The sequence below is a fragment of the Echiichthys vipera genome, assembly GCF_963691815.1.
Source record: "Echiichthys vipera genome assembly, chromosome: 19".
NCBI lineage: Eukaryota > Metazoa > Chordata > Actinopteri > Perciformes > Trachinidae > Echiichthys > Echiichthys vipera.
In genome coordinates, this window is record NC_139844.1 from 19,081,533 (window position 1) to 19,094,537 (window position 13,005).

At 38.3% G+C, this 13,005-nt stretch overlaps 1 protein-coding gene and 1 long non-coding RNA gene across 2 annotated transcripts; one reads left to right on the forward strand and one right to left on the reverse strand.

Annotated features, from left to right (window-relative positions):
- Positions 1-4,051: 4,051 nt before the first annotated feature.
- On the forward strand, positions 4,052-6,409 carry LOC310961901. Its single transcript, XR_014593644.1, has 6 exons — positions 4,052-4,186; positions 5,158-5,244; positions 5,461-5,502; positions 5,641-5,675; positions 5,809-5,909; positions 6,228-6,409. It is a non-coding gene; the product is annotated as an uncharacterized lncRNA (long non-coding RNA).
- A 3,333-nt stretch (positions 6,410-9,742) lies between these two features.
- Positions 9,743-12,291, reverse strand: mtfr2 (mitochondrial fission regulator 2). Its single transcript, XM_083934353.1, has 7 exons — positions 12,210-12,291; positions 11,908-12,012; positions 11,479-11,603; positions 10,920-11,167; positions 10,550-10,841; positions 10,170-10,353; positions 9,743-9,992 (listed from the first exon to the last, which is right to left on the reverse strand). The coding sequence occupies exons 1-7, from the start codon at positions 12,279-12,281 to the stop codon at positions 9,948-9,950; spliced, it is 1,071 nt and encodes a 356-aa protein (XP_083790479.1). The 5' UTR covers positions 12,282-12,291; the 3' UTR covers positions 9,743-9,947.
- Between the last annotated feature and the right edge of the window lie 714 nt (positions 12,292-13,005).

Below are 13,005 nucleotides of genomic sequence, written 5' to 3' on the forward strand. Positions count from 1 at the left end.
AATTATCTTAGAATAATTCAAAAGATATCCCTAATAGACATCTAATAGACATGGATATCTGTAATCCAACCGAGGATGGATTATCGTTTTTTGCTCTCTCTCTCAGCTGAGATGTTCACACAACGTGTATAATTTGAACGAAGGAAAAATCTGAAAAACCAACCAACATTCGGCACAAAGGTCTCAAGAAAAGAGGTATGATGTGTCTTTGGGTTTGGGGGTAATGAAGAAGTATTTCATGTAGTCTGTTCAGGAACACATGATGAATTATTTGTCATCAGCGTATAGGAAATACCTACCTGGAAACATGCTTTAATATTAGTAGTTTAGACACAAATGAGTGTTGTAATGTAACGTTCTAAATAACATTTTGATATTATCAACAACCGTACATTAATTAAAACAATATTGAATACAATTAACTCTAATGTGATCTAATGAAACCCCGCCTGTGTGACGTATACATTACGCCAATTTCAGTCAGAGACGGGAGAGAAACAAAATGGCGGCCGGCGATCAAATAATCCGTGTATGTTAAAACATTTTGGGGTTGAAATTAACATACCTGTACAAGTATTTGGTAAAGTATGTGGAAGTAGTAGTAGTTTTGGAAGTTGCTATTTGTATTTAGCTGTCGATCGATTTTATTGAATCAAAGTCAAGTGTGATTATTTGAAGCATTAGCATAGCTAGCATGTTGCGGAATTTGACATTAACTAACGTAATTTGCTTAAAAAGTGGCACACTTTGGAATCGTAATTTTGGCATTATATGATACATTTCATTATCGTAATTTTTTTTTGATACTATTGCAGTTTCCTATTCAGTGTGAGGACAATGCTGATGGCTTTCCTGGTGTGGTTGTCGATGGTGATAAAACATTCCCGATTCTTTCTCAACGGGTAAGATTTATACCATTTAATTTGAAGTGTAGAGTCAAAATTTATTTAAATATATGGTCTTAATAATACAAATTAATTCAGTGCATGTTATGTGTTGTGCTGTTGTTTTTCTTGTATGACCAGGGTGCCGTAGAGCCGATGGCTTCTGGTGATCGACAAGGCCCTTACAGGTTAGGCAAGGCAATTCAAAGTGCTTTACGTAAGAAATACAGGCGTTAAGAGAAGATAGGAAAGAAACACAAGGCCCTATAAAATAATTCAATTCAATTCAATTTTATTTATAGTGCCAAATCATAACAACAGTTATCTCAGGACACTTTACAAACTAGGTAAAGACCACACTCTGTGACTTATTTATGATTTACATAGTTCCAACAATTCCCCCGTAGAGTACGGTGGCAACGAAAAACCTTCCCTATTACAGGCAGGAACGTCAGACAGACCCAGCTCTGTGGAGGACGGACAGCTGTCTTGACCAATACAAAATAAAAGATGCACATGAATAGAATTTAAAAAAAGTTACAACTAAGTTAAAACTTAAAAAGTTAAATAGAGGCTTAAAATGAATGAATAAAATAAAATAGGAGATTTAAAAATTAAAATGACAGTTCAGCTACAGTGCATTTTAAAATACATGACTGGAATATGGTTTATTGTGGCTAAATTTGTCTCTCTGTGCTGCTGTTTTCCGTAGTTCTGTCCGACCTTTCCAATTTGCCCGTAATGAGCATGAGGACATGGAGGCCATGGTTGGGGATCCTCCAGAGACTGACAGTTCAGTTCCTTCACTATCCAGGTCAAAAAAAAAGATATTTCAATCTACAGTTGCATTACACACGCACGCGCACGCGCACACGCACACACACACACACGCACATGCACACGCACACACACACACACACACACACACACACACACACACACACACACACATACACACATGCACACACACACTATCTAAATAAATTGAAATACTGTTTTTTTTTTGTTCAGAATTTGATAGAATATCCACTGTGGCTGTACCACTGCTGTACTAGCATGTATATTTTAATAACCAAGGCACTTAAAAGAAAACCTTTTTTTTTTACTTGGAAACAAAGTAATGTCTAAGAAACCCTCTGCAGTTACTGAACTGTGGAAGAGACTGAAGAAGAATGGACCAAGCTCAAACCAGAGCAGTGTGAGAAACTAGTGATTAGAGCGACCTGACATCTCGCAAAGTAACCAGGAGAGCTGCCAGATAAATAGGGTGCGTCCAACAATTAAGCAAATTGTCACCAGGTGCAGGATTAACCCCAATAACTGGGAGGGATCTGAAAGTGTTTTCTTATTTTGCTCACTGTTTTTTTTTTTTTTTTAACAAAATAAAGGTTCTTGTTGAAGTTCCGCATTTTATAAAAATATGCTAGTACAGCAGTGGTACAGCCACAGCGGATATTCTATCAAATTCTGAACAATAAAAAAAACAGTATTTCAGAATAAATCAAGTACCAATAACTTGTTCTCTAATGTTGATCTTCAGTATATATATATATATATATATATATATATATATATATATATATATATATATATATATATATATATATATATATATATATACTGAACAGTTGGTCCACTACTAAGGCTACATATTATACACACTGATGTAATGATTGTAAAACCAGTGATTATAAGAGCAGTGGTATAAAGTAGTTCTAAAGTACTCTGTTGTATTTCCTATAGCCTTCAAGAGGAGGAGGAGCATGAGAAGAACGCTGGAGGCACTCAAACACATACATAAATTGGCAAACACGCTTCCAGACTACTATTGTAGTAGTGGATGGGGGATGCTTAGTTTAACAGTTTTACAGTAGTTTTACTACTACTGTAAAACTGTTAAACGATGCATCCCCTAAATTGACCTTTGTTTTTAACATACAGAGACGGAGGTAGCATTATTTTTAACTACTTCTGTACAGGAAGGTGAATTAGCAAATTCCCTGATCTGTTGAACTATTACTTTAATAATATTATATTATTATTATTGTTAATATTTATCTTTTGATACCTCAAATAACTATTATTATATAGTTATGATATAATATTATAATGTGATATCCCACATAAACACTATTTACTACCTTGGAGTGATTTTGCTCTGTTTGTGTATTTCTTTTGGTGAACTCTTTTAGACGGTGCATTGCTGTCATTCAAATGGTTCGTTTCTAGTTTGTTACATATTATTGAAAGCAATGTCAATAACATAAAAGCCAACATAAAAGACTGTTAACTTTCTGTGTAAAACGACATTCATCACAGTGATTTTAAATATACAATACTTGGTATTGAATGATGAATAGGTAACAAAGGTAATAGTCAAGATACAATTCATGACATTTGGCTTATTAGGTGCACAATTTAGAAAAGTGAACAGCAAAATACCTGTCTTTAAATGAAACGGTGGTGAAGGCCACAGTTTAACACGCTTTAAAATGTCTTTAGTCAGAAAGTAAGAGCATGTTTTTAGTATATCACGACAACTGAAATAAACAGCAGTAGTGTGAGTCAAATAACAACAGCACATTTCTTGGATCTTGTAAAATCCTCCGCCCCAGTAATGGCAGTCTTCCCATTTTTAGATTCAGTTTGAACGAAGCGCACATTGCGTAATCTGCCACCACACTGCATTGTGTTTGTTTTGACCTGTCAGACATTGGATAGCATTGGGGATAGTCAGACTCTTAACATCTTAAAATAAAAGCATGAATGATGATTATCCTCCTATAAACATACAGGAATATGCTCAATTTGAACTAGTTGAGTTACGCTAACTTCTACTAGTTTAGGCACAAAGCTTTTGCCTCCAGTTCAGCCATGATTGTACCCTGCTAAAGGTCCAGGGTGGACAAAGAGTGTGAGTTGAACCCAGGAGCCTATTATTTAAATAATTTCTCCTACTAAAAGTTAAATACCGTAGATTTCCAGGAAGGAAATCTCTTCTAACACCGTTTGAGTTGCCTGGGACATGCTGTGTTACATGCAGAAACAGATTTGCTGATGTCTGGGATTCTGTTGGTGAAATGGGGAAGTATTTGCTGAAGTGAGTCGTTATTTCCAAACAAGAGAATCGCTTATCCTCTACTTTGGGTGTGACCAAGTTTAGATGACATGAATCAGAATTCCAACCTCCAACCAAGTACGGAGATTATCTGTCTCTCAGTTGAAACAGTGGACCAAAGCAGACCACCAAGAACGGAGGGAAAGTCTCATCAACATTCACTACAAGGATCGAAAGAAAAGAGGTACGTTATTTTTTTGGCAAAAGTTATTTACAGATAAAGAATCACTCAGTTAGACCCAGAGAGGTCCAACTCTCTGTTAGACCACTTGTGAACAAACTTTTTGAAAACTTCAGTAAGCGAAGTTAGACTTACATGGGATTTGGGAGGAGTAGTGCTGTGTAAAAAGTGCTGTCAACACCAAGTAGGTTTAATTTAAAAAATAAAGCATATTTTAGTTGGTGAGATAAACTGATAAAAGATTCTTCTTTTTTTTTTTAAGAAATCCGACTTCAATGAAAAACAAGCAAAGGATTTCACGTAATTATTTAAATAGCATTTTGACATTCGCAACAATTTAATGATTATGCTATATAATACACTATCAAATACGTAGTGCTCACATCGTCTAATGACGTACCTGCGTGACGTACCGTACGCTTGGGTGAGAGAAAGGAGATACAAAATGGCATCCTTCGATGAAATGAACCGTGTAAGTAAAAAACACCTTAGGCGGAAATTAACATACCTGTAAGAGTATTTGGTAAAGTATGTGGAATTGTTTGCAGTTTGGGAAGTTATGTTTATATTTAGATGTGGATTGACTTTGCGAATTGATTGAATCATGAGTGAGTGAGTCGTGTTTGTTTGAAACATTGACATGTGCTACAGAGACAGAGAGAAATAGCGATACAGAGGCTTTTCAGAAGGGTTGGCAATAGCCTTTAGCTTGCTGGAGATAGTTTGGTATTGTAATATAATTTGGTACTGTAATATTGTAAATATATGCTACACTAGTATTCATTTTTACAATGTCATTTTAATGATGTTGCAGATTTCTCAAGTTGTTTGAATTTTGATTTTGACTTGTCAAAGTAGGAAAAGCACAGGTGCAAACAATTTAATTATAATGGCTGAAGTCCATTTAGCTGCTATGGTTTCAGATCCCTAGTGTTAAATTGCATTATCAATATAAATGTTTGATTTTATTGCAGGGCTCCGTACAGTGTGTGGACAATCCTCATGGATCTGATGGTGTGATCGTTTATGAAGATAAAACCTTCCCCATTCCCTCTCAACAAGTAGGCTTAATATTTATTTATGATTTAGTTTCAAAGGTTACTGTTTGTTTTTAGAATGTGTGTACTGACCAGTCAGACGTGTGTGTGTGCGTGTATGTGTATGTATGTGTGTGCATGCGTGCGTGTGGTAGCAATTGTAGCCTGACAAACAGAGAATTTAAGCCTGCGTTGATGGTAACAATGAATTTTCACAATGTATTTTCGATGATGTTGCAGACTGACAGTCTTAACTTTGTGAATAACACTCTCCCGCAACAAGTAAGGTTTCAACTAATTTTATGTGCACATTGAAAGTGAAATCCATCATAATACACTGGTTATAGTATATATATATATATATATATATATGATGTAGTTTGATTCATGTATTCTCTTTTTTCCTCCTTGCATGGTTAGGAGACTGCTTTTGGTGCTGGATGTAGACCTCACAGGTTAATGTAATTTACAGACATATCCACTACACTTGTGCCTAATGCCATCCTGAATTAATGTTTGTTTGGTCACCTGTTGATGCAACTAATCTTTCCTATTGACTTGTCTCTCTGTGCAACTGTTGTATTGTAGTCCTGTGAGAACTTTCCAATTCTCTCATCATGAGGCTGAGGAAACTGCCATGGACCCTCCAGTTACTCAAAGGCCAAGGAGCGTGGATCTGCTGAATCAATGTAAATTCTCAGGAGTTTCTTTCCTTTTTCACAAATATTGTCATATTCAAAAGGAAAGCAAAGGACAAAGTCACTTAGTGTGTGTGTGTGTATTCTGATTGGTGGTTGAAAATGCTTTGCAAGACAGTGTATCTATGGATGCTTAAATGTATATAACCAATTTAAGCTTTATTTGATAAGAAATTCACTTTTGTAATTTTAACAACACTGACTACATCTGAGTACTGAGTACTGAGTACATCTGGTAGCAAAGCTTTCTGGTGTAGCACACACTAATTAGGCTTTCCTTGGCAAACCTTTCTTTTGTATTTCTCACAGGAGGAGGCAGATTCGCTGAAGACCGTCTTCCACATGAACCTGACCTTCTGACAAGCAAATTCTTAATACCTTCTTTAAGATTTGCTTTAGTTATTTTTTTAAGTTTAATACTAATGTAAAAATAGATTTATTTTTTTACTTAAAATAAAAAAAAGGAACCTGTAAAAATAAAATGAACCTGACCAGCTAATGTTGGATGTCCTTATTTGTGTTTTGTTGGTGTGAGAAGATGGTAAGACATTAATGGATCATCGCGTCTGGAGAAAATCATTGAATCCAAATGGACATTTGTGCCATTTGAAGAAAATCTCTCTGGGGGTTCCTGAGATATCATGTACACAAGAATAGGACACACAGACAACCCTGAAAACATAATGCCTCTGTCCACAGCTGTTATGCAGTACTCAGTACTTTTCATCAGCGGTGAACAGCAGCAGCACTTCTGACTTTAGAGTAAGTTAAGAGTAGACAAAGAAAAATATTAGAAACATAGATCATTTTTGATTGATTGATGAATAAGTGAGTTTTATGGATAAATTGTTTCTTATTCAGAAGATCATGATCACTAACTATTTCTTCCAGTGGATGGAAGCAGCTCAGGCAAAAGATTAAGACGAGTTGAGAACCATAAATGATGGTTAATGAGATCACCTTGAATTATTGCCTATAAATTATTATGTACCAGTACCAGTTTTGAAATGATCAGGACAAGAGCGAAACTGGTAAACTAACAGGTGAGGGAATTTTAATCCGTTCGGAAATCTTATCAATCAGGTTTCAGACCAGGGCATAGTACTGTGACGGCAGCATCGAAAATTATGAATGATTTTACTGGTGCTTTAGATAATGAGTAGGATTGTGTCGCCCGTTTTATTGATTTATCTAAGCTTTTGATACTGTCAATCATCGAATTGTTTCGAGACGCCTAAAATCTATTGGTTTGCAAATGATCTCTGTGGTAGAAGACAAGCTGTTGTGGCCTAAGTTATGAGTGTTAACAAAGGTGTTCGGCAGGGCTCTAGTTTAGGTCCACTCTTATCTACAATGTTTATAAATGAATTAGGAATAAATGTGAGAAACAGATAAATGCATCTGTATGCGGATGACGCAATTTTATATACAACAGCACCTTGCTGTATATACTGTACCTTGCAGTTTGATGTCTTTGCTGAACAACACATTTGAATGATCTTAAAATTACTACTAAACTCAGATAAAAAGCATACTGTTCTCTAGAAAAGTGACATGCTGATATAAATAACTTGGTTTCTGGCTCGATGATAAGCTTTGATAAAAAAAAACACATCAATAACTGACTAACTGGGTCTTTTTTCTATCGAAATAAAGCCTGAATTACAGAGAACTGCAGAAGGCAAACTACTGGTACTACATGTAGGCTGCTGTATGCACTCTCCTACCTCTACTCTTAAACCTCTCGCATCGGTCTATAATTCTGCTCTTAGGTTCTGTATTCATTTATATACAAAGCATTTATGTCTTCTTAACACCAGATCCCTTTTCTTACGGCACCAGGTCCCAAGTCTGTTTGGTCCTTGACAACCATCAAGTAAACACTCGTGATTGGGAAAGTGGCTTTTGAAAACTATGCTCCACAAAAGTTGAACAATCCTCAGAAGCGATTAAAAATCAGAAAAGTGTATGCCTGTGAGAAGAAGGCTTAATTTCAAACTCACAGCGAAAGGGCAGGTGTTTTCAAAACATACTGTACCTGGCAGCTGATTGGATGACCTGTCTCTCAAACTCTCGCCGAACTCAGTTTGGAGAAGAGGAAAAACGTATTTTTCATCGAGAAAAGTCTTCAGTGCCGTTCTTTTCTCTCAGTGAAGAAAAACTCTCCAGTACTGAAAAAACTGATGCTATTTTAGCATCTAAGCTAACCTCTTCGGGAGCCGCCATTGTTGTTTTGAACGAGCGCTCGTCTCGGTCTCTCGTGCGCGCTCACCTGTCGGCGGGATGACTTCGAGCATTACTTGGACTTGGAGCCTGACGAGATGAATTATCGCGAGAACTCAGCGGCTGCGCAAAGTAAGCAACGTTCGTGTGGTTGTATTCTTTTACTTTGGATGTACTGTAATCAGGGTGTCCTTGCTTGCTCTCAATTGCATTCTCTCGTCTATACATAAAGGTTTCAATTAATCAAAACAAAAATAAGTGTTAATGGCAGTATACAGTACATGGCTACTTGACACAATATTGCCTTCTTTTTTATATAGTCTACTAGACCAGTGCTTCTCAAACTTTGTACATGGCCTACCATTTCAGAAGATATCCAGCTCGACCAATGTTAAAATACAGCAACATAGGCCTATACTATTCAGCTACAGAAAGGATGGTTTATTCCCAATCAGAAGACTATTTATTGTAAAATGTCTTCAGCACAGCCAGTGTAAGATGGGGTAGCATCAGAACTGACATGTCAGTGTTTTCAAACCAATCATTTTACCTTTGCGGACCTCTTATCTCTTATCTTCCATCATAGTTTAGCTCATAACTCATGAACGTAACTACGTGGCAGGCTGATATTGAAACAAAAATATGATTTTAAATTACAGTTCAAGGATCTTAAAAGTTTAAGTATTTTCTTAGTGTTATATTTATTTAGTGATCAATGTTTCCTTTATTTTGGAGATTCCTTCAAGTACCACCAGAGAGTTTGAGTTCCACCAGTGGTGCAAGTAAATATAACTTTTTCTCCACTGCAGCAGCTAATACTCACTCTTTAGTCCACAATTGCAGGGGACGCAAGCCACAAAAACAGCTGTCAGGGTCAAACAACAACATTCAATTAACACTGCCAAAATGAGGCAATGGTAGAGAAAGGCCCCAGAGCAAGGCGCAACCTGAAATATAATCCCCAACTCTGCCAGGCGCTAAGGCCAGAAGAACTGCAGCTCAGTTCAGTGACACAGCAGCTACAGAAAGCCAATATAAAGGCTAATGACTGAGTGAAACAGCCTGTCATAAGCAAAGTACTAAACTGCTGAAATACCGTTTAGCAATGTGAGATTTACACAAAGCAACAATGTGAGATTTACACAAAGCAACAATGTGACATGACACTGTGTGCATGAGTCTAGATGTGTTGTCGTTTGAAGAATAAAAAGGTGACAACTTTTAAAAAAAATGTTACAAATTTCAACTGAAACTGAACACCACAAATTGATCGGTGCACTTTTAAATTAAAACTTTAATAAAACAAAATGACCTGAAACAGCAGTTGCATAGAATAGAGCCGTGTTAATCTCAATACCCACTGTTATTCGTTTCACTTGGTTGAGGTAAGAGTAAGGGCCTCGCAAAGTGACTTTAGAATCATTAAAGCAGGAAGCTACAAGCTACGTTGCAAACCCGCTCAAAACATTATATCATATTTAAAAAAGGAAATCATTAATATCTGAATAACACTGGAAACGCAAGACTCCCCTGTACAAAAACAACGGTACCAAACCCTTTCACAGTCATCAATGTAACACAAATATACATTCAAGCCTCCTGACACACAGTAACAGAAACGAGCATTTTGTTCATCGTGAGGCAAACACACTCTTACAAGAACGAAAGAATAGACAAACAAAAATAAAAAAGGAAATGTAAGCCAGTAGCTGCAGTAGCAATCCGTTTTGTGAGGCACATCTGTGGGAGCGGTAATTGGCTGATGGGGTGTCTGGCTGTTAACATTTTGGGGTCAGATGAACAGGATCAGAGGTGGAGCCGCCCCCGACTGCGTCTGATATGGAGAGGAACCTGGAACAGAAGCATCAGTAGAGGGAGAGTAGCTTATTAGTAGACCAGAGCACAGAGTGTGTGTGTGTGTGTGTGTGTGTGTGTGTGTGTGTGTGTGTGTGTGTGTGTGTGTGTGTGTGTGTGTGTGTGTGTGTGTGTGTGTGTGTGTGTGTGTGTGTGTGACTATGGGAAACAAACCTTGGGCGCTTCTGGACTGCCAAACGGTGAGAGCTCTAGCGAGTTCTCTTTGTCAGAGGAGTTGTTCTGGCGATGCTGGGCGAACTTTCTCTTCAGCGCTTCGGCGATGAGAGCCGCCGGGTCACTAAGCAATGCTGCAGCTCCCTTACTGCATCTCTTTCCGATTGGTGTGCCCCCTGGCGATCTACGAAGAACAGAAACCAAAATTATTTGTCAAAGGACAGCTGTTTTATAGGTAAACAGGAAAAATGAGGAGGGAAAAATAGCAAATTAGAGAGACAGAAGTTATTTCCAAGCACTGAAACTGTGTGAACTGAGCATTCTGCAACAATAGGATTATTGTATTTTGCTACCCATATTCGATCAATCTTAACGCCCACCTCTCCACTGAGCGCAGTTTAACTTGATTTAAGTCCTTGAGCACATCCAGCATGGAGGGGATCCCTTTAAATTGTGAGTCCTGGAGCTTGAGCTGTCCCTTGTCAAGGTTTTTCTCGTTCTTCCTCCTTTGGCGCACCAACTCTAATACTGACAGAGTCTCAGTGGAGGAACCAGTGCAGGGGGGAGGGGGAGGAGGAGGAGGAGGTGGGGGTGGTGGTGGTGGTGGAGCAGCACGGCGAGGAGTGGAGGTGAGAGCTGGCCGAGGGGGAGGAGACATCAAAGGCATGCCTGCTGTGGTCATACCTGATGTAATGTTGAATGAGCACAAAAAGGTTCGTATTTAGAATCACAGTTTAACAGGCTACACACGCATGTTTTGTGAGAAGGAGAGGGACGACGAGTGCGTACCTGAGGCTGGAGCTGCAGTTACGATCATGGCTATCTGAGCTCGTAGTTTGAGCAGCTCGCTCTCCAGCGCCGTGATCTTCTTCAGGGCTTCTGGATGAGCTGTGTGCCCTGCAGATCTGCCTTCTCTCTGGGCTTTATTAAGGGCCGGCCCTGGGTATCTCACCACATCACGGTTTACAGTACTTCGCTTCTTCTGAGGTAAATGGTTCCTATAAAGGTCATACATCAGTTTGTGTTTTCATACCTACCTACAAAAAGCAAGCTTTCATTGCTGCTTGCTTGAGAAAAGCATGAAGAAAATATGTATTTCGTGTATAAAGCAATAAATGTCAGCAGCTTTTTGTTTCAAAGCTACATTGACTCCTACATGCATTCTTGCCACATAACCTTTTATAAACAACACTATTTTGCTGATATTATACTAATGAACAGCCACTATGGTTTCGTTTTCTGTATACTTGAACTGGGAAACGTTATTTTGATTGTACTTTGATTGTATTGTGTCTATTTGTGCTGTTACCTGGTCTTGGCAAAGCTCTCCCCTTCATCCTCAAACACCGACAGGACATCGGCGAACGAGGGGATGGCAGGTGTATCCGCAGCGATGTCGTCATAACAGTGCGGCCTATAGGTTAGCAGAGAGATCTAAAGGACCAAACATGGACAAGGAAGCATTAAACAGTGACACTGACTACTTGGCAAAAAGAAAGGAAATTACAGACCCTAGTTGGCTTGTGTAAATGTGAACGTGACTCTGCAGGAGTGTGAGAATGAACCTGGAAGATGCATAACTGTAGAACAAGTGAATGTCTTTGTTAGCATTGTTATAAGTAAATGTTGTTATAAGTAAATGTTTAAAAAGACATGGTTCATCTTGATTGGCTGTGTTGAATTTGATGAGGGAAAGAGTTCACCTTCATTCAGTTAGAAAACACAAACGGTGCAATACCTGAAAGTGGACGCGTGGTGCAGGCGTCAGTGGGAGGTTGGTTCCAATCATCCGCACAATGCTGCGATACTGACCGCACAGCTGACTGTCCCACACTGGAACCAACTACATGCAAGACGACAAACGCAAAAAAAAAAAAACAGTCTTGGTTGAAAATTGCCATCCTTACAAACTCACTCACAGTTAACTTTCAGGGAGCAACTCTTGGTCATAGTTGGCACCCATCAAAACAAAACAAAACAGTAAGCCCCTTGATAACCCTGGATAACATAATTATAACAGAAGTGTGCCTGTACACTCACCATGTCAGGAGGCACGCCAAAGTACTCCAGGGCGACGCGCAGCACATCCAGAAAATCCTCTACTAAAGACATTGGAAGGGCTTTTTCATGCACCAGCTGATGACTGCAAAGCTCCTCTTTTCGCTGACTGACTGAAGAGGCCAACACAGGATGGAGGCCACTAAGTCACATACTTTACACCTGAAACAAAACAAAAACTTAAGCTATAAAATAAAACAATCTAAATCCCTAAAGACAACACATTGTAAAAGGAAAAAAAGTAGTGTAGTTATAGAATCAAGACATCAAGGGTAATGGAGATTTTACAGGTCTCTCAGATAAATCATCTTCATTATATTGTAATATTATTTTAAAATAAGTGTGTTTTTTAGGAGCATGTGTCTGCAGACCCAGAGACCCAGAGTTTTTTTTTTTGATTGTCTTGCTTCTCGTGATTGTCTTGCATTAAGACAAGAAAATAATTATTTAATAATAATTAATGAAATGTGCTATAAAGTACCTTTTCAACGAAATTCCATTGCTAGGCAACATCCTTGGTCCTTGTTAACTTCCTGTCAGTTGATGTCATTCACATACACTGCAGCAGGAAATAAACTAGGGCACATTTAGACTGTTTATGTTTACATCTTTGAAAAGGTCTATAAGTTGAAGTTGCCTGCTCTATTACATATTTCACACTGTAATTACACGAGCCTGTGTCGTCTATGATTGATGCAGCTGTGAAATATAGACTTTTGTCTCCGTCTCTGCTGTTGGATGCTGATGCAGCACACGGGGGACGGTTCAGAGTGGCTTT